Genomic DNA, 23755 nt, shown 5'->3' on the forward strand with positions numbered 1-23755 from the left:
ATAAACATATCGCCTATTTAGGTAGTAAAATATCTAAAAGTATCGGAATAATATACCGATCACGCCATTTATTGAAAAAGCCGCTACTCAAACAAATCTACTATAGCTTTGTTCAAAGTTATTTAAATTACGGTAATACAGCATGGGGTAGTACCTATAAAAGCAAACTAGAACCTCTCTATCGTAAACAGAAGCATGCTATACGAGTAATTAATTTTAAAAATAAAAAAGAACACACAAAGCCTCTTTTTGAACAGATGTCTTTACTAACATTGTTTAAACTAAATATATATAATGTTCTAAGTATTATGTATATTAGTAAAATGTAAAAAACTCCTTCAATTTTCTATAGTCTTTATAAACAAAAGCCGGAGTATAAATACCTGTTGCGCACAAATAATACCTTTTTAGAGCCTTCATGCAAAACTAAGCTTGAGCAATTTAAAATTACTTATCGTGCACCTCATATCTGGAATAAGTTTTTATTACTTAATCAAAATATTATTGACTTTGAAAACTTAAATATATATATATATATATATATATATATATATATATATATATATATATATATATATATATATATATATATATATATATATATATACATATAATATATGTATGACAATGTAAAGCGGTTCTTGATGATAAGACCTTTTGGTCTTCTGCAAGTTTCCCGCGTTCTTCTTACAGTTCATATTACAGAAGTTTGTTTATTATTTATGTTTGTGATTTTTTTATATTTATATGTATATTCAATCTTAACGAATCTTTATTATGTAATCACGAAAATGTATACTATGAAACAAAAATAAATTAACAAAAAAAAAAAAAGTATGATGGTCTAAAGTTGTTCGTCTTCCTATTTGATGCTTCCTTAGCACTTATGGGGCACGTATTTTTTAAAATATACAAATAAAATATATTATAACTAAAATAAAAATGAATAAATTACTTTATTTCTAACTAAAAAATAATATTTAACTTAACTTTTTATCATATTTACTGTTAACTCCAACTAATTTAAACATTATCATTCAAACTCTGCAATATTTCTAATAAGTATTTTGTCTAATTTCTCTCAAGTAACTTTTGATTTTAAAGTAATAAAATTTTAAATTAAACAATTATTTATTTATTAAATTGTTCTTAGAATATAATTATTCATGTTACAAAAAAGATTTCATAAGATAATAAAAGATTTCACAAGATAACAAAAGGTTTCATGAGATAATAAAAAATAGCAACTCACTAATCTTCATGCCTATGTCAAATGAGAATATTTTGCAAAAAAACAAGGTGATTGGAGCTTGAAAACAAAAATACTCGTATAGATTTACCACCGCAAGCCCAAATGCAAGGGTACGGAGTTAATAAAACATTTAAAATTACTTCCATCTATTAAATTCTAATTTATCCGCAGGTTTTAAATTTTTCTTTTTTTTCTTTTCATTTAATCTTAAAATGTTTAAATGTTTTGTTTAAGATAAAGTTTAAAAATTTTACATGCTCAAAAATATTCGAAAATTAATAGGTATTTAAATGAAAGTTAGATTATGATTACGAACTTAAGTTTAGAATAATAAAAATACTTTAGTAACTTATTGGCCTAGCATTTGGGCAAGGAGGTGATTCTTGTTCCCAGGCTCATCAGATCTAATTATAAGTTCACTGTCTTCAAGTACAAGATCTAAATGTAAAACATATTCTTCTTAAGGAAGCTACTGACTTTTCATACTAGTAAAATAAACCTAAATACATGCAACAACGTAATTGATGATGTTATAATTATTATATATTTTTCAAACTATTGCGAAATTAACACACACAAAAAATAAAATGATAAAAATATATATATTTAAATATTCATGTAGTCTAAAATATGAAAAGAATATTTTTGTAAGAGTTCTTTAAAAAAATCATAATAGTATGCATATTGCCATAAGTCCCAGCTTTCAATTGTAAAAAGAAAGAAAAATCAGGTCACGCACTAAAATTTTAAATGCCCATTGATGTTTTATATATATATATATATATATATATATATATATATATATATATATATATATATATATATATATATATATATATATATATATATATATATATATATATATATATATATATATATATATATATATATATTAGGCCGGATCATAAAAATTAATTTTTTTTAGAATTTGTGAAAAGTGGCGTGATATAGTGTTGTTTAATATTTACAAAAAAAATATTTCTAAAGAATTGATTATACTTTGCATTTTTAAGTTTTAAGGTTTTATATGCTAAGTATATTTACTTTAGTACATGCATTAACTGAAACATGCATTTAACCCTAATACTAGATATAATCCCAAGGTTATGAAATTGAACCAAACCTATACCTACCTAACTAAATTAACCCTAATGATATGATTAACTCCAACGCTATTATAACTTTATATTATTATTATTATATTATTATATTTTTATATGATTGTTTATTAATTTCTGCTTTTATCAACTGATTGCAGAATTTATCCGTCTCATCTTGTATTTTTAGAAATTAACTGAAATTCTGATATGTTATAAAATTGTAAAACAATAATGATTTCAAGATCTAAAGCTTCAAAGAATCGTCATATACTTTTTGGAGAAGGTCGTGAATTACCCAATTTTTGCTTGCCAACCCACAAGCAAGTAGGCAAAGCATACTTGTCTGAGAAGAATTATGAAACTGAACCACTACGGTCTGTTTGTAAGAAACTAGCAGAGAAACTTTCTCAGATATGGATTAAAGCATCAGTTCCTACTATAAGTCTTCTAGGCATAGAATTACAGCTGGAGAAGTACATAGGCAATGTTCAGAAAGTGATTCGATCAAAGTCTGCAACAGTCAAACAAGATGAAATAGAAAAAGATCTTGACACATTGTTTGACATTTGTTCGTGTAAATGCAAAGAACTTTCGTCTTGTTGCTGTCCAATGGTTCTGAAGGTGCCAGCAATTGAGCATGACTTCCTAACTGATCAACGCACTATACGTGTTGGCAGAATAGCTGGAATCGACAAGAAGGAATCCGCACGTGCTGAGAGGCGTTTAAAACGAAAATCTGTTTCATTATCAAAGGAAGAGACTGCAGTTAAGTGTGCCAGAGTCGTTGAAGCATCTGATAATGAATCAGATAATGAAACAGACAACAATTCTGACACCGAAACTTATTCCCCTTCCGTATCAGATGTCGATACCGAAGTCACATCTACTCGTCTGAAAAACCGTTGTTTAAAAAATATTGCTCTACAAGCAGATGGTTTTGGCATATCAGATAGAGCAGTTGCCGCGATTGTATCAGCAACTCTGGTTGATTTTGGTATAGAACATATGCGGCCAGTGGATCGGAATAAAATTCGCAGAGAACGAAAACTACTGTGAACATCCTGTAAAAATGCTGATTGTAGAATTACTGGATTGTATTTTGATGGAAGGAAAGATCAGACTTTAAAACTTGAGGGGGATAGGCAGACTGTGATTTCTGAGGAACATATTTCCATTTTATCAGAGCCAAATTCAATGTTGATCATTGTACGCCAACAAGTGGATCAGCCAAATCCATTGCAGATTCAATAATTGATACTGTTGACTGCACGAACCTTGTTTGTATTGGTTCTGATTCAACTAACGTTAATACTGGTTTAAACAATGGAGTTATACGCAGAATGGAAATTGAACTTGGTCGACCACTGCACTGGTCCATTTGTCTTTAACATCTGAACGAGCTTCCTTTGCGACATCTTTTTCACTCCTTAGATGGTGCAACAACTGGACCCCATTCATTTAATGGACCAATTGGAAAGTCTATTTTAATGTCTGTTCATAAACCCATAGTCAGCTTTTCCATATTTGTTGGTGAACCTATTATATGCAATAAGCAGTTGTTAAGCAGTGATCAACTGTACTTTTTCGAAATTGTTAATGCGGTGAAGACAGGTGTTGTACCAGATAGATTTAATTCTAGAACACCTAGGCGACTAAACCATGCAAAGTGGTTAACACTAGCAAACCGTGTTCTACGCCTCTATATATCTACTGAAGATCCATCAAATGAACTAATACTTTTGGCTAAATTTATTGTGAATTCATATGCGGTTGTTTGGTTTGACATTAAGAAACATTCAAACTGCTGGAATGCTGCTCCACACTATTATAAAATGATAGAAACATCACGATTTCTTCCTGTGCGTTATCGAATAATTGTTCAGCAAGTTTTGAAGCGCAATAGCTACCCGGCTCATATCGAGAGCATTATTCTGGCTATGCTCAAAGACAACCGTCAAGTGGTCCGTAAGCTTGCGTTGAAGAGAATTCTTCGTGCTCGTGAAAATGACATACCAAATCGAAAATTTCAACTCCCTGAGATATGATTTCAAGCGACTAGTTATGAAGAACTGATTGACTGGCAAACACAGCCCCGCTTGGAACCTGTTCTGACAAAACATATTCCAACTGTACAAATATTGGCATGGCTTTCGTCAGTTGAAGACATAGTTATTGACATTGAGCCATTTCCATGTCACAATCAAAGTGTTGAATGTGTGATTAAAATTGTGACTGAATCAGCATCCAAAGTTTATGGTCATGAAAATCGTGATGGCTATATTCGCGTTCAACTGGAGCGCCGCAAGTTGATGCCTCACTTTGACACAAAATCTGAATTTAAGAACATTTAAGTATAGTTTCTAATCAACGTTTGCTAATGATATATTGTTTTGACTGTTCAAATAATTTGAATTTTATTATAAATTCAATCAATAAATTATGTAACAAATGAGCGTTTTTAAGTTAGTTTATTTGAAAACTTCAAAGGTAAAAATACAAAGTATAGCAAAGTAGTAGCGAAAAACGGTTTGCAGCATTGCATTCAGCGTATTTGAGAGCCAATTACTGGAAATTCCCGAAGAAATTTTCTAAATTTTTTTAAGTTATGATCCGGCCTAATATATATATATATATATATATATATATATATATATATATATATATATATATATATATATATATATATATATATATATAATATATATATATATATATATATACATTTAGTTATCATAACAAATTATTTACAATATTTTTTAGTAAAGATATGACGGTAGCAGGCAGAAAACAAAAGTCATATCATCTAGGCCCGTTGTATCATTTACATATGAAACAAATAATAGCCATCATATAAAAAAAAAATATTACGATCTCAGTAAAATAATATCAAATACTTTTAAATAAAAATGTTACATGAATACAATACAACTTTAAATAAAAAATAAAAATATTTAAAGATAAGTAATGATGTAAAGAGTGATATCGCTTTTTAACAAAAGGAAAAGTTGAAAAATAGAAAAAAATTAATTGATTAAACAATATTATAATTTTTAATATAAAATAAATAACATCGTAAACATAAAAAACATTTATAAAAAACGTTTTTAATCTTTTTAATTTATAATATATATATATACTGTTAAAATCAGTCAGGGACTCAAAAAAGGTAAGGATGATGCGTTTATCATCACAACCTTTTCATAGTCACTTTAGTCACTCATTAAAAAAAAAATAAAAAAACACTTTAATTTTTAAAGTAAAATAAAAATTTAATAAAGCAAAATTTATTTATTTTTTTTTTGTATTTTTTTTTGTGTAAAAAATTGAAAACAAAAAAAAAAAAAAAAAAAAAAAATTAAAACACATAAGAAGAAGAAAAAAATAAGAAAGAAATAAAAAGAAAAAATACAAAAAATCTGAAAACAAATACTGTAAACTATTATATATGTCAGGAATTAAAGAGATGCATTTTAGTTTGTTGTTTAAACAATGAAATGCTTTTTAGGTCTTTAAAATTTTTATTTTGGAAACGATTCCATATCGATGGACCACGGTTTGTAATTAGAAAACTTGACTGCTGTGATTTAATTTTTCGTCATTGATAGTCGTTCCTGGTATTTGAACGCAGATTATATTTTTCAGAAAATGATATCAGGAAGTTATCTGAAAACACGCTTGGTAGAAGATTGTTTTTACACTTATACATAAAAATTAATATCTGTAATGTGTTAAGTTTCTGAATATCTAGAACCATCATGCTTTTCATCACTGGGCCGGGTTTACTAACCTATTTAAATAATTAATTGCTTTGCATGCATGGTTTTGCAGACTTTGCAATTTTAGCAATTTGGTTTTATGGGTGCTGGCCCATACAATATTTGCGTACAAAAGCTGACTATGTACAAGTCTAAAGTAAAGCATATTACGTGATTTACTATCGAGAAAAGGTCTTGACTTATACAAAACACCTATTACAGAGGACACCTTTGTTTCAAGAAGACCAATATGGTTTCTCCATGACAAATTTTCATCAAAAAGTACTCCCAAAAATTTTGTGTATTTTTCACGTTTAATTTATTTTTATTAATAAACAGTTTAGGCAGCTTTAACGGAAGATTAATTGATTGTTTTTTTTTATGAAATAGAGTAAAGCTAGTGTTTTTACAATTTAGGGATAATTTATTTGCTATAAAACAGAGGTTGAAATTTTTGAGTTCAATATTCATAGTTTCAAACAAAGTCTATGCATCAGGATGATTAAAAAATAAATTTGTATCGTCAGCATATATAATTGTAGATATTTTTTGGGAAGCTTTATGCATATCGTTAATATATATTAAAAACAATAATGGACCTAAGGTTGAACCCTGAGGAACTCCACACGTAATACCAAAGGCTCCTGAATTTTCTAGTAGTACAAATTGCTTTCTGTCAGACAATTAGCTTTGATTCCACTTGAATGTTGAGCCTATTATGCCGTAATATTTTAGCTTGGAAAGTAAAATACTGTGATCAACTGTATCAAAGACCTTGGAAAGGTCAATAAAAACTCCTAATACCAGTACATCACTATCAAACGACTTATATATTTTGTCAGCAAATTTAATAATTGCATGTTCAGTAGAGCAATTGCTTTGAAATCCAAACTGATTTTTGTATAATGAATTGTTTAATGTAAAGTACTTATTAACTCTATTATAAATTACTCTCTCATATACTTTTGAAAAAACTGGGAGTAGAGAAATAGGTCGGTAGTTAGAAATATTATTGCAATCACCTTTTTTGAGAATGGGATTAATTTTGGCTAATTTAGCCAAAATTAATCCCAATCTATAATAAATCTTTCTATAATAAAGAAAATGTCTTCAAAAAAATTAGGTAGTATTTTATATTTTAACCTAAACATGAATAGAAGAGTACAATAAATATTTAATTGACAAACATTTAGCACCCCTAAGCCTTCGAAACTGTGGATTGGCACCAGTGATATTATTAGCATTTAGCATATGGCGGCTTGCTTGTTTTTATATATAGATACATATATATATTAGCATATGGCGGCTTGTTTTTGTTTTTTTTAAGATGCACGTTAGTCTTGACTTGATTTTAAACTTTTCAGAAGTTCTACTTATAAAATAAGTTAAAATTAAAATCGAGTTTTAAAAACAATGAAATGGAATAACTTTTGAAAATTGAAATTTTCAAAAATACGTTATCAAAATATTTGTTGAAGAGTTCGAGATAACGAGAGAAATTGATGCAGGGACCGAAAACATTGTTTAAGATACTAAGAGGTTTGAAGTATTGGAGTTCGAGGTATAGAGATGATTTTAGCCCAAATGAATACATAATGTTTAATGGACTGGAAAAAAAGTTTGAAAATTTTGTAAAAATAGCAAATAAATCTCGTCAAATGAAGATGTAAAATTTTAAATTAAAAAAAAAGATTTAAATATATAAACTTAAACCTTACAAATAAAAATACAAACTATTAAAAAAAATATATATATTTAATTGAATTATTTTCCGGAATTTGATTCAATTACTTTCATTTTCATCCTAAAATATATAGCAAATATTTCTTATAAACAATTTTTTTTAACGAAATAACTATCTCTCCTTTAATTCAGGCTGTTTCATCCTATAAAAAAGGAATTATAAAAACCGTTATTATTATTATAAAATCAGTGAACAATTGCTTTTTATAACAATTTTTATGTGATTTTTACCACTGTAAAAACTTTGTTTTACACAAACTTGCTCCGAAGATAAAAATATTATTTCAATTTGTTTCGTATGTTTATTTTATGTAGATGTTTGGAACTATCTTCTTAACTAATTTAATTGTATTCTTAGTTACCTAACAAAACAACAAATTTAGTAAATTAAGAATTAAAAAAATATTAGTTTGATAAATACTTTCATCTTAAATAAATAACAATAAGACGATGTAAAATGTTTTAAAGTGTCTTTCGAACGAAAGAACTTTAAAACATTTTACATCGTCTTCTAAGTTATAAAAATACATCTTTGCCATTTTAAAAAATTGCTATTTTTCCAGCATCTTATAATTGTCCAATGTTGAATACTTAGGTTATACTTTTTTAAAGTAAATGCGATGTTACTTGGATTTTTAAAAGAAAGATTTTTTGATATCAAGGGGACTATTGGAAGTTGCAAGAAAAAGGTTACTCTAGAGAGGTAATTTGATTTTAATAATTTTAAAATCTATAATAACATCAATTGTTGTCTGTTTTTAAGTAAAATTTTATTGTGCATCTGGGTTTGACGAAATATTTCAGATTTGGAGAATTAATATTATTTTTTTGTTTGTTTGTATATATTTCGCAGTATTATTGCTACGATACCGAAACGTGTAAATAAATGTTTACATGGCCGGGGAAAAAATGCAAACAATAGTAGTCTTATCACTATGTCCCGTAGTTTACACCTTGTGTTTTTAAACTGCAAACAGTTATTCTATAAGATAAATTAATTTTTCTAAAATACCGTTAAAAGTTACTTGAAATATACTTTAAATTAACAAAAGCAAAAAACATAAAAGTACGACACAGTTTAATAAGAGACTATAAAAGCCTCAAGATGTACAAAGAAAAATTAAATATAAGAGCTGATTTAAACTAAAAAATTATAAAAATAATTATTTGTTAAATTGTTAATCAATAATTATTAAAGCATTAAGAGTTTTTTTTTACTCTGTTTTAAGTTAATAATAATATGAACAGAAAAAAGCAAACTTTGTTCACTGAAGAAAAAACCAAAGTTTTCTCGTCTGACTTCCCAAAGTTCACGGGAAAAAAAAAGTCAGACGAAACATCGTCTATGCATATGGTTGATAAAATGAAAGAAAAATAAAGAACTTGTTTTATGCAGCAACAGTTATACTGCTTCTTGTTTCTGCGTCTTTAAATGGAAAATAATTCATTGAGTAGTTACGGTCACTTCGTCGTAATGTCGTAATGATTTTTTGTGCTAGAAAGACAGATAAATGACTAAATGATTTGCATATCATTTATGCAAATCATTTTATTATAATGCTTTTTAATCTCGGCTCTTTGCAATGACATCGCAAATGGTGGACGCTATTTTCAAACGGTTGAAAATAACTTTTTGAAAGGAGAAAAGTAAAAGGGAAAAGAAAACATTTATAAACGAAAAATAAAATCAACAAAAAAGTAGAATAAATAAATGTTTTAAAAGAAGAAAAAAAAAAGAAATATTTGAAAGAAATTAAGTAAAAAAGTAATGAAAAAAGAAGTGAAAAAAAAAAACGTTAATGAATGAAATATTTAAAAAGAATGGTAAAGAAAAAAAAACTATTTAAACATCGGAAACTCGATCGGCAAATCAAGATTTTTATTATTTTTTCATATATTTCTTTAGTTTTCTTTCATATATTTCTGCGGATTATTTATTTTATTATTTATTTATTTTTCTTCAGTTTTTTAGCGCATATAGTTTTACTTATTATTTTTTGTTAGTCATTTATTTTTATTTTTTTTTAGTTATTATTTATTTTTAGTTATATATAAATTTTTATACAGTTATATATAATTTGTTTTTATTTTCATTTTAGCCATTTATTATATATGTTTTATTCTACACTGTATTATTATTATCTTTTTTAATCCTTAGTTTTTTTTTTTTTTTCGTTTTTTTTTTTTTTTTTGAAAATGGTTATTTTTTGTTTTGTTTGTAATGTTTGTTGTAACTTTTGTTTTGTTTTAATTTTGTCAGTGTTTTCCTGTTTATATTGTATTTATTTATTTGGTTATAATATTTGCAAATATTTTGATTATTATATTAAAACAACTATGATTATATTAATATATTTACTAAATTTTTATAATTTTTTTAGCAATAGTCGTTTTTATGTCATCGTTTAGTTGTTACGCTTTGTCAGTTTATTACTGTTTGTAACTGTAACTGTATAGAAAGTTGTACCGATTTATTTAAATTATTATAATTACTTTATTATTATTATTGTTATTATTATTAATATTATTACTATTATTACTAAGATTAATTGTATATAAATAAACTATTTTTTGAAGGTATTTACTTGAGATTAGTATTTCAATACTATTTGTAAATAGCCGTGAAAATTTATTTTCAGAATATATATATGATATGATATGAAGAAAAGAAAAATTAAAACAATAAAATAAAGTAAATAAATTAGTAAATAAATAAAACAGAATAAGATTACCTAAGAAATTTAGAAATAACTCAATTAATTGTCAATAGTAATAAAATTTGTTTAAGGTTTATTTTAAATTTGTTAAAAGAAGTAGTAGTTTTGATGCCGTTCTTAAGTTTGTTATTGTTTGTTTCTATTGATGGTTAGAAGTCTTGAACAAGTAAGTTTTTTTTTAAATTGTTTTTTTATTTTTTCACTGTTGTATAAGAGATGCCGATTATAATAATTTGAATTTATGATTAATGTATACGACCAGTGGCGTATGAAGGTCAACGAAGTTTTGGGAAGGAGGTTAAAATGGAAATTAGAGGCTAAGGTAGCTAGAATCAGAAATTGAATAAAAAAAACAGAACTTTCCCGAAAGTTGGGGGTGTGGGGGGCTTTAACCTTCTCCACCCCTTGTCTCCCCTATTCCTACTGGCGTAGGGTAGTACTGGCTAATATAAATCACTCCTAATGCGGTAGTGTTGCAGTAATAGAGCGCTCGTCTTGTAAGTAAGAAGTTCCTGGATGGAGAAACAAGTTGAGTTTGGTACGACCAGAAACGTGCGTTTTGATTTTGGAACTTCTCGCTGACAAGAACTTTAAGGTTTGTGTTTTTATGTTAAATAGTTGAGATAGAATTGTAACCACAGTTTAAAATAAAAGGTGAATTCAGAAGAAAAAAATTATACAATAAGTATAATGTAAAACCTTTAAACTTTTAAAATGAATGCAAAAATGAAACAGTTATTGGAAGAATAAGTTTGCTGAACAGTGTGAAGACTGCATTCTAAATTTATACCGACATGGAATAGATTTAAACATGCAAATAAGTATACTCAACACCGAAAGCAACTCTGTAATTACTTTTAAGGAAAAAGTCATTTAATTTAGTTTTAACATGCTACTCTAGAGCAGGATAAATGATTATTCAATTTTTATTAGATTACGTACTATATGGGTGGTTAGGCGCCAAACCAGCCTTTAAAACAAATATGTTGAAATGAGATAATTTAAAGTCTTTAATAAAAGCTACTGAACCAAAAGAATTAAAAGTAATTGCAGTTCAGTGCACTTGAAAATTTTAGTTATAATATTTTGGTGTTTGCAAAGAAACATAACATAAATCATTTTTTAATATAGACTAATTTTTTTCAACATTGTTGTACAGGCTGGTTTGGCGCCTAACCATCCATATATACGTTAATATTGTAAATACTTTTAGATTTTTTTGTTGTTTAAAATTTTATTCACACTATTTAAAATTTAACATTTAATTTTTCTTTATAATAGGCTTCTAAAGTCAGGGGCGGATCTAGGGGGTATCCTATGTTGCCCAGGATTCACCCATAATATTCTAAGAAGTTATAAAAAGTTCCGTTTCATAATATAAAAAATACTAAACTTAAATTTATAGTATACTTATATGCATATATGAGTTCTTTAAAAAAATAAATATTGCCTTTATAGAAAAACATACACGGCTTTAACAATGTTTCAAAGACTTCGCTCTCCTCCGTGATATTTCAAAACGCCGCTATTAATCAGGATTCTTTTTTTAAAGTAAACGGAACCGAAAGAACCCTTTTAATCAATCGTTATTGCAATGTATTTATTTTGGTTGCCGTAATTAAGGCCATAAAAATCCCTATTGTTTCAAGATTCATTTGACCCGAATATCCGGTAGACCACAAAAAAAAATTGCAAGAATGTTTGATCAAAATGAATCCTTAATTTTTCCAATAACACCTTATTTATTCGTAAAAACTTTATACGAATAATTAAAGCTCTAAAATAAAGGTATAAGTATTTAATTGAAGTTTTATCAAAAATTAGTTTAAAGTAATTTTTAAGACAAATTTTATTTTTGTTTGCAGTTATGGATTTGTTGCTATCCAATGCCAAGCATTTGCCTAATATTACGACTTACAAAGTAAAGCTTCGTAATAATCCCAAAGATTTAAATTCAAAGTTTTCTGTTGTAAACAAAGATCTTCTTTCTTTAAGAAATTCTGAAATGGAAGCTTTTATTCCCATGCTAAAAAAAAATTGAAGACTATATTGTTTTAAAGTATGAGTTTAAAATCGTTTTTTTATGTTTTATTTTGTTTATAATACAATAATTCTTAACAAATAACCTTTATTTAAATATGTTTTTTTTTAGTTATATTTAGTTTATATATGATATGACTTTACAGGTCAATGGAAAATGGTAACTGTCTTTACAACTCTGCTGCTTTATTAATAAATTCATCAGATAAAACACATGAAATTCTTCGACTATTAACTTCTGTTGAGTTGTTTGAGAAAGCAACCTTTTACTCAAGATACCCAATAATCTTAAACCAAGTGGAATCTAAAAGTTTTTCTTCACTCTCTAGTGTTTTCATGGCATGTGTTTCATTTGAGTCTTATGATTCTTTTACAAAATTAAATAATATAAATATTTCTGAACTTATAAAAAGAGAAGCCTATAACAATTGCAGAAACAATAGATTTGCTTCTTTTCTTTGTTTAATTGCATTATCTACAGTGTTAAATAAGCAAATTCGTTCTGTTTATCCTGAATTTAAACTTGAAAAATATAAAAAGTTATTTAATGTGAGTATATACCCACGTGGTGATCATAAAAAAAATAAAGAAATTTTGTGTATTTTATGGTGTAACACTGATTGTTGCTCTATTTCCAAGGATAAAGATATGTGGTCACCAAATCATTTTGTCCCTATTGTGAAAAGAGAAGTTTTATGCTTAAAGAAATTTGTCAAAAGTGATTTAAAAAGAGGATTGTGTTCAGTTTTGCCAAGTATTCTATCGCATTCTTCTGTTACCACTAAGGTTCTTTATTTATCTTGTCAACCTCCTAAAAACCTATTTTCAAATAAAAAATCATTAGTTCAATCTCACATAAAGTTTTGCATAGATAATGAAACTAAAATTGTAGATGTAAGTATTGATATTACTCCTAATCTTACTTAATTGTAATCCTTGTGCATCAGATCAGTCTTCAAGTCTTCCTTTTTATGATGTTCCTACTTACTATGAGCGCGGTAAACATTTATCTGCAGGCAAAGATGATTCAATGTTATTAGATTTAGTTAATAAAATATTTATTCCTAACTTGTCTTTTGTTTTTCCTGTTTCTGGTGGAAAAAAAAAACGATCATTTTTACATAAATGGCTGCTTGAATATTCCTGGTTAGCTTACTCACAGATTGAAGATAGAGCATACTGCCTTCCATGTACACTGTTAGGTAGCAGAATTCCAAACAATACCACAATAATCAACTTTATTCAAAAACCTTTCAAAATATGGGGTAATGCAACTCGTGCTTATATGGATCACAATAATAATTGTCAACTTCATCAAATGTCAATGCATTATCTGAACATGCTGCAATCTAGATCTAATTCAAAAAAAAATCTGATTGAAGTTGACATAGATAATCTAAGAAAAAAATTTATTATAAGTAATCGAAATAAATTAATTCCAATTATAAAGACAATTATTTTTCTTGGCTGCAACGATATTGCTTTTCGAGGTCATCGTGATGACAGTAAGTATCATCCACAGATACATGTAAAGACAACATTGGTATAGGTAACTTTGTAGAGCTTTTAAATTTTCGTATTGAAGCAGGTGATAAAGTTCTTCAGCACCATATTCGTTCTGCTCTTAAAAATGCAACTTATATATCTAAAACCGCACAAAACGAACTTATTGAATGCTGTGGAAAAACAATCAAAGAAGTTCTAAATAAGAAAATTAAAAAGTCAGGTTATTTTTCTATCTTGTGTGATGGAGCCTCTGATTGTTCTAACGTTGAACAGCTATCTCTAGTTATAAGATACATTGACTGTGATAATGTTATTTGTGAAGACTTTCTACGGTTTATTGAATGTAAATCTGGTACAACTGGTCTTAGTCTTGCGCAAAACATAATTTCTGCAATTGATGATCTTGGTCTTGATATCCAAAAATGTAGAGGTCAAGGGATGATGGTGCTGGGGTAATGTCTGGTAAATTAAAAGGTATTTCATCTAGAATTAAACTTATCAATTCAAAGGCTATTCTTGTTCACTGTGCTTGCCATAAACTTAATTTAGTTATTAGTAAATCATGCAATGTTCAGAGTGTTAGAAATGCTCTTGATCAAATCAAAGATATATCATATTTTTTTAACTTATCACCTAAATGTGCTAGCTGTCTCAATAAATTCATTTTTCCTGGTCAAGCAAAATTAATTGATACATGTCGAACTAGATGGGTTCAGAAACTTAAAGGTCTGGATGTTTTTTTTGATAACTACATATCCGTTTTTCATTCAATGGAAGAAATGGCATACAATGAAGGTAAGAGTTATAATATTGATACTTCTTCAAAAGCTTCATGTTTTTTAAATCTTATGACAAATTTTTCTTTTATTGTGAGCTTAGTTTTAACAAAACAAATAATTGACTATTTCTACGTCATAACTGTTGTTCTCCAAACTAAAGCATTTGATATATCACAACAGTGTAATGAAATAAATTGTTTGAAAACTCAAATTTTAGATAAAAATATTGATGTCTATCATAACGAATGGTACTTAATTGCTCTTGACCTAGCTAAGACTCTTGATGTTTCAGAAGTTAAACCAAGGTTCTGTGGCAGACAAGTTTATAGAGATAATTATCCCTCTGACACAGTTTCAGATTATTTCAAATATTCCATCACATCTCCTCTTCTAGATCATTTAGTTAATGAATTAGAAGATAGATTTGATGAAGGTGAGATGATTGTTTACAAAGGTTTATCTGGTGTTCCTGCAACTGTTGTAAAAAAAAATAAAGAAAAATGTTTTTGGAAGTCAGATTTTATGGAATTTTTGCATTTTTATATATCGGATATGCCTCATCCTACATCAATTCATGCTGAATTAGATTTGTGGGAAATATTTTGGTACAATCAATCTGTGATCCCATCCACTATTACAGAGACTTTAAAGTCTATTGATATGAGGGGTTTCCCAAACATTAGGGAAGGTTTTTTAATAATGGGAACAATTCCAATTACTACATGTGAATGCGAGAGGAGCATTTCTGTTATACGCAGACTTAAAACTTATATGCAAAACCGCATGTTAGAGTCAAGATTTAATTCTTCAGCTCTGATGTCTATTCATCAAGAAATAATTCCTGATGTGGAAAGAGTTTTAAATATTTTTTTTTGTTTTAGGGGAACGACACTTAGAATTGGTTTTTACCTAATATTAGTTTATTAATTTCTTTTTTGTTTATTGACTATATTTGTGTATTTTATTTTATATTTAAGTTTATCTTATATTTATTGAAAATTAGAAAAACCAACATAAAAATTTAAAAAAAAAACCCTATTAAAAAAAATTTGGCCTAACTGCCTATCAAGAAAAGGAAAGAATCCAGAAATGGAGGACTAACCTAAGGCAACAATATTAATACTTTACATAAACTGCCTATCAAGAAAAGGAAAGAATCCAGAAATGGAGGACTAACCTAAAGCAACAGTATTAATACTTTACATAAACTGCCTATAAGGAAAAGGAAAGAATCCAGAAATGGATGGCTAACCTAAGGCAACAATACAAATACTTTACACTAACTGCCTATCAAGAAAAGGAAAGAATCCAGAAATGGAGGGCTTCCTTGAGGCCACATGACAGTTTACAGATGGAGTGCAAAGTCCTATGGCTTACCTTCTCGTTGGTGCACTTCGTTAAATAGGTTAAACAAGTAAAAAATGTCTAATTTATGAACAGAATAGCCAAGGCAATATTTTTATAATTTTGTTTTATATTGGTAATTGAGAACAATGCCAAGTAAGTAATAATAAAGTACTGATGCCGCTTTGATGACGGATTACCAAAATATAGTCGGCGATATTTTTTTGCAACCTCCCCCCCCTCCCTTGCTAGCCCGGGGAGGGGTTTACAAAAAAATATCGCCGACTATATTTTGGCAACTCGAAAAAAAACAGGCAACACCCACAAAAAATCCTGCATCCCCCCTGTAAAGTGTTTAAATGGGCTTAGGCTCTCAACTTTAATCCTTGCTCCTTTTGTTACTCTTTGCCCCATTTGTTACTTCCATTTTTATAAACGCTCTTTTCTACTTTTATAGAACAAATATTGTTTTTGTAACGTTAATCTAAAATGCTACAATGGGTTATGAGCCTCTCAATCTCCCCATTTATGACTCTTAGCACTTTGTTTGGATACAAAAAAAACTTTTTCTATTTACCTGGAAATCATCAACATAGATACCTAAAAACTTAGTACTTATTACTCTTTTTATTTCAATTTCATTAATAAAAAGTTTTTATTTCAATTTCATTAATAAAAAGGCCATGTCATGTGGCAGTATTCTTTTTTAAGAAATTGAATAATAAAGTGACCATTTTGTTTCATAATAATTAGAAAAGGAAGGTGCAATAGTATAGAACCTTGATGGGCCCTGCAAGTTTTATCTATTAAATTTGATGAGACATTTGTGGTAAATTATGGTATTGCGATAAGTTCAATAATAAATTTTGAACTTAATAAAAAATCCAGGAGAGACTCTAAACCTATGTATTAAACCAAAAATGAATAGTATCCAATTCTCCTTCATAAAGTTTTTTTCATGGTTGAAAATTTATAGAAACTTGCATTTTTTCTAATCGACATTATTTAAACTGTTAAACAGACTTCTTATTACTTCAGATCCGGCTATAGCATAAAAGCATGTCCAAAAACAAAGAATATTAAAATAAATCCTGTATGTTTATTTATTAGAAAGTAAGCAAAGTAAGGCAGTTTTAGAAAGTAAAAATTCTCATTTCATCACCAGCGATTCCGACTAATTGAGTAGATAGTTTTATTATGAATAAAATGATATTTTTTACTCAAATGTTAAAAAAAAATTTTTAGCAACAATTTTTCTGACAAGTTTTTTCTTCTGAAATAAATTCAGTAAATTTTTTAAATTTACTCATTTTATGTTCTATTTTAATGTTGATGAATTATACATAATAGAAATCATGTAGATGTGTGTTAAAAGCCAAGCGTGCTTTTATTGTTTAATTAATCTTCACGACGGATTGTAAGTGCTGCTGAAGAATGCAAATTTAAGGATAGAGATAACCGTATGTGCGACCAATTCATCACAGGTTTTAACAACGGTAATAAAATCAAACAGTTATTACTGGAACCTGAGGAACTAACGTTTCCAAAGACTGTGGAGGTTGCTGTTACCCTTTAACGATTAACTCAGGAAGCGCAACAATTAGATGGTTCCAATATTGTAATGATTGCGGCACCATCGTTACTTCTGCGGACATCTGGTGTGTCTGGCACAAACAAAGTTACATGTTTCAATTGTGGAAAACTTTGACATTATGCAGGGGAAAGAAAAATGCGAGACTTGTTAACACGATTATAAAGCTAAAGACTGCTTCAAACGATTGCAAAATTGAAAAGGAAAAGGGAAAATTTGGAAATAATAGCATCCAGTATTCTCCCAGAAATGACGTTGCCATCATTAAAAGTGTAAATAAACGGAATGCTCCGAACAGCATCTATTGATTCCGGATGCTTCATCACTGTGCTAAATCGTGCTAAATCCACTCTTGTTTTAAGAAGACAACTTTGAGAGTTTCTGTGCAAGTGCTAGGTGAAATGGTAATCAAATTGGAAATAGATGGAATTCACCGGATGGTTAATTCTTTAATTGTAAAAGAAAAACCATTTGGGTTGATTTGATTTTTGGAATGAATCAAATCAATCCGAATGGTTGAAAACTTTTGAGGAGTCGTCATTTTTGTTGATAAAAACCGCACTGTCCGATTGTTAGCATGTGAAACAGCGAAAAATGGTGTCGTTGCCACGACCAAAAAAAACACAAACAAAATAAAATGAGGTATCAGTAATACGATAAGAAATAAAGAGAACGAGATTAAGAAAATAAAATACGACGCCATTACTACGACAAAAAACAAAAACGAAACAAACAAAATAAAATCTGATGTCATTAATACAACAAAAAATAAAAAGAACGAAATAAATGAAATAAAACATCAAGACTTCACAGCAAAGTTCGACGGGGAAAAGTGGACGGCATCATGAAACTGCAATCGCCTGCAATTGGTAACGTTATCTGTGAATACAAGATGAACCTTGAGCACGAACGTAGAGTGGGAGATTTCCAAACTCTCAACGAATATGTAAATTGTCACACAGCAAATGCGGACGTTTGTCAAGAGAAACTGCGTTGTTGGAGAAAAATAAAAAATGTAAAAATTTTTGATCTTCAAAAAAATCTACCTTCAAATTCATATGGTTAAAAAACTATGGCCATATCAAACGGTGAATATAAATAGGAAACGGTATTGTTTTACCAGAATGTGTTTTGGCATCAAGGTGGCTTCAACAATAATGACAACTGTTCTTTCGCACGTGTTTAATGTAATTTCAACCTTGAAAAAATGATGATGTCTACATTGATGATATATTTGTTAATGAAAGTATGGAAACTGCGAAAAATGCAGCAAAGCATCTACATAAATTCGGATTACAATGTAAACCTCCACAAGATCTTGAACAAGAACGTGTTTTAGGATTGAGAGTCAAAAGATATAAAATGGGAAGCTGATATGCACCTGGGACAATGTTCTATAATTTGAACCTTTTAATGGAGTCACACAATCACAGTTTTTCAGTCAGTTAATTAAACTCATTGGACATTACCCGGTGGCGTGAAGTTTGCATTTACAAGCATTTTTCATACATTAAACGTTTGCTTGAAATATTACTTGGTGTGATTTTGTTTCTGAAGATTGTAATAAAAACTAAAAGAGTTGCTTCACCGTGTGGAAAATGAGGATCCAGTTGGTGGGAAATAGCTGGCACCAGTGAATAAAAAAGCTAAACTTTATTGTGATGCATTATCCATTGGACTTGGGGTAGTTCTGCTCATTGGAGGAGATGTTGTAGAAGACGCAGCATGTCTACGGCAAGCGAGTGACACGCACCATATTAATATAGGTAAACTGGATTCAATAATTCGAGGACTAAACTTAGTAAGTGGGACATAAAAGAATTAATAATATAAAGTAATAGCAAAAGCACCTTGGGATGGTTAAACGCAGTTTTGAAGGAAGAATATTGCATAGAAACTTTCTCAATTAATAGTACAAAGACAATTGAATACTATTAAGGAGGTGGAAAAAGATATCCACATCGTAGTACAATAGATTCCATCAGAAATAAATTCGACCAATCGACTCTCACAAATCCCCTTAAAAATGGTGAAGAACAGTTTGTGCTGCTGGGTTACTTGAACAAAAAGACTTATGGAAAATTCATTTAATTGGTCATTTTGGTGTTGCTCAAACAACTTTGCTTGCGAAATAACCAGAATGTATCACGTAAGAGGTTTCAGCAGTAACAGCGAATTGTAACAAGTGCAACTCCATTGATTCTTACTTCATAAAGTGGAAGTATGGTCAACCAAAGAGGTATAATAAAAAGGTGGGAGAACATAACCGAAAATTGTTTAAAACCGTAATACAGTCTCTGTTGTATAACTATTTCAGCGGCAAGTCAAAAAGGCGCCTTTGCGTTGAAAAAGGAAAATTTTGAAATGTTTGTAATCTTTGTAAGCTGTAATCAAAATTACTCTCTTAAAAGTTGACAGGATAAGTTTTTAACAACTGTTTTAGTACCAAGTAGTAATCACAACAAAAATCATGATCTACGTAAAATAATCGTTTTTTGAATACCTCGATACTATATAGGTATAAATATCAAAGTTTTATCATTTAACTTTATCATTTACTTCCCCGTTTAGCTATAGGTTTGATGCGTTCTTAAAGAACTTTTTTCTGCAAAAAACTTATTAAACCTCTCCAGTATTTTATTTTGTGCTGTAGTATTTTTGCTGGATTTAAAAACAAATTCCTAAATTCTAAATATATATATTACCAATTCTTATCTAGACATTTACTAATTCAATTCTAATCAAGAAATTTATTATTAGACGTTCAAAAACCACAACATAAAAAAAAACAACAATATCTAACTTTAAACATTGTTTACTTTTTTTTAAAACTTCCATCTATTGTTTGCAATGTTTGTGACGTTTTATATCATTGGATAATTTTTGTTTAAAGTAGAATGTGATTGATTAACTTTAAATTATGATAATTACGCGGTGTTTAATAGAATTTTGTTACTGTTCCTTGAAAAATAACGTGTTTTAACTTCGTTCTCTCTCCATTTTATTGTACCTCTTTGGGTCAACTAAGCGTAAAACAAAATTGGAATCGGGTTGCCATTGACGTAACGCATGTAGGTGATGAACTTCTTATCAATGATTGACTGTGGTCAGTCACGGTATGGCGTAAAATGGTAACTAAAACAGTTACTGAAGTTGTCGGAAAGCTTAAAGAAATATTCTTTTTGTTTGGACCGCCAGTTTGTCTTCTCATGGACAACGAATTTTGGTCCAACGCTTTAACAAGTTTTGCTGAGAATAGTGTGTTAATTTGGATTATCGAGCAGCCCATCACGCTTAATTTAACGGTATAGTTGAACACAGAACGATAAAAAGAATAGTCGCCCACTCACATTATTCAATCGTTCTAGCAGCCTTGCTGTACGACAAGATAGTATCATCCAAATGTACTGAAAGTCCTTCTAAGCAATGCAAGGAAAAATCAACTTGTTTCATCCAAGGTGTTGACACACGGAGGAAAGCAGACAAGAAAAGCGTAAACAAGAAACTTAAAGAGGGTGACAATGTTTGGGTAAAACCAACTCAAGAAACAAAATGTGACCAGCCGTGGATAACAGGTGTAATACAGAAGCAAAATATCTTGTCGTTTGAGGTTAAAATTGCCAATCAGATATCTCCACGTCACTGAAAGTCTGGAGTACGGTGACGCAGATATTTCATATCTGCGTCACCGTACTCCAGACTTTCAGAGTACTAATGAACCAGTCAAGGACGTTTTTTACAGATTAAAAGATAAAACTGATAACGCTAAAGGAAGATATAACAATGTTATCGTTCAAGTTCGAAATAATTCTCAAGAACATAACGAACTGCAAGTAACACGCTTTGGACAAATAGTAAACCCCCCACAAAGATTTTATTTATGAGTTAAATCACCATGCTCTATTTTAACGTTGGCGAATTGTACGTGTTAGAAATCAGGTGCGTGTTAAAAGTCACCCGTTATTTCATTGTATAATGACGATTGTAATTAAAAATATTGTCATGGGACTTTTTAACTCGTTAAAAAGTCTCATGACAATATTTAAAATTTTTAAATATTGTCGTTTAAAATCTTCTATTTATATAACTTTGTATATAAATAGAAGATTTTGTGTAAAAAGGAGGAAAAAAGATAACTCTAAAAATAGTTGTTTTTGTTTTAATTAATTTTATGAAAGCGACGATTTAACATTTTATTTTCATTCTTTTGCATTTTATGCTTACTTTATTCTATAACAATGAATAACCAAAATAATAGTTTGCATTCAAAATTTTTTACTCCTAAATTGATGAAATAACACACTCCGCTGTTTAAAAGAAAGCGATTTGTAAAGTCAGCAAACATTATATTCAACTTTGCTGACGCATTCTTAAAATCCTTAACCTTAATTATAAATAGAAGTGGACCAAGAGTTGACCTCTTCAAAACTCTGCACATGATATTTAGTTCTCCATATTTCTTAATAATTCGTATTGGTTTTTTTTTCTTAAAAATATATATTTTTTTATTATAAATATTAAATTATGTCTATCACTCTGTAATGTTTTCTTTTTTTCTAAAGCAATTGAACTGATCGACCCTAAAAAACATCTAAAAGACGTCTTACATCTGTTAAATACAGATGAGTCGTCTGATTTATAAGCAAATTCTGGAAACATATGAGATAAAAATGAGACATCTTGTAGACACCTTGAAGACGGTTACATTTTAAATGTAATTCTTTTTCTCATTTATATTAATGATCTTTATAATGCCTCAAATTTGTAAACAGTAATGTTTGCTAATGACACAAACTTTTTTCTATCTAGCAATAATATCATAACACTATTTAATGAAATGAACATAGAGCTAATTAAAATTTAAAAACGGTTTAAGTCAAATAAGTTATCAATATCAACCGAAATCCAAAAATATCTTTTGCCAAATGATATGCCTCAAATATATATAAATAATATTCAAATAAAACAATCAAAAGTTATAATTTTTCTTGGTGTTCTTATTGATGAAAACCTTACGTGGAAAAATCATGTTAAAACCTTGCGCAACAAAGTTTCAAAAAATATTGGAGTATTATATAAATAAGTATATATATATATAAGTTTTGTAAATAGACACGCATTAATTCAACTTTATTACTCACTTATTCAATGCCATCTAAATTATTCAAATATCGCATGGAGCAGTGCTAAAAAAAGTCAATTAGATCCTCTTTATCGGCAACAGAAGCATCTAGCACGACTATTAAACTTTAAAGATCGTTTTACTCATGCAAAGACACTTTTATTCAAAATGAGTATTCTTAATATATACCAACTCAATGTTTTTAACATTCTTTACTTTATATTTAAATGTAAGATAAACTTGACTCCTATATCTTTTCAAAATTTATATGCAATAAAGCCCAAAAACAAATATGATCTAAGAAATGACAATTTTATTTATCAACATTATTCGCATACAAATTTTGGAAGGTCTCTAATATTTTATCGCGGAGCTTTTTTTGTGGAACGAAATAGTTTTAAAACATTTAAAATTTTTCCAAAGTTAGAATTTTTCTACTTTCAAAAACAAACTGAAAAAAGTTCTCAATAGATAATATTTTCGAGTTCTTTTGATCTCGTTTCTCTTTAATAAGTGTTATTAAAATGTAATTTAAAATATTTGATTATGTTTTTTATTATTTTGTTAAACGGTGTTTTATAATTGAGATTTTTTTTTGTATGAAGGTTTTCTTAAACGGTATCTACTTTTCATTTTATATATTTTTGAAATAATTGGTTTATTATTTTTGTATTGTTAAACAGTTCTCGATGACAGGATCTTACGATCCCCTTCGAGTTTCCTTGTTGAAATAAAGAAAAGACATTAAAACGAAGCTTTCAAGTCGATCAGATATTTGATGTTTTTATTTAGACACGTGATAAACG

General features: G+C 28.6%; 1 protein-coding gene across 1 annotated transcript; it reads left to right on the forward strand.

Annotated features, from left to right (window-relative positions):
• Positions 1-14568: 14568 nt before the first annotated feature.
• LOC136081395 (52 kDa repressor of the inhibitor of the protein kinase-like) lies at positions 14569-15819 on the forward strand. Its single transcript, XM_065798709.1, has one exon. It carries the CDS (start codon positions 14569-14571, stop codon positions 15817-15819), a length of 1251 nt encoding a protein of 416 aa, XP_065654781.1.
• Positions 15820-23755: the final 7936 nt, after the last annotated feature.

This window comes from Hydra vulgaris, chromosome 06, assembly GCF_038396675.1.
Source record: "Hydra vulgaris chromosome 06, alternate assembly HydraT2T_AEP".
Taxonomy (NCBI): Eukaryota; Metazoa; Cnidaria; class Hydrozoa; order Anthoathecata; family Hydridae; genus Hydra; species Hydra vulgaris.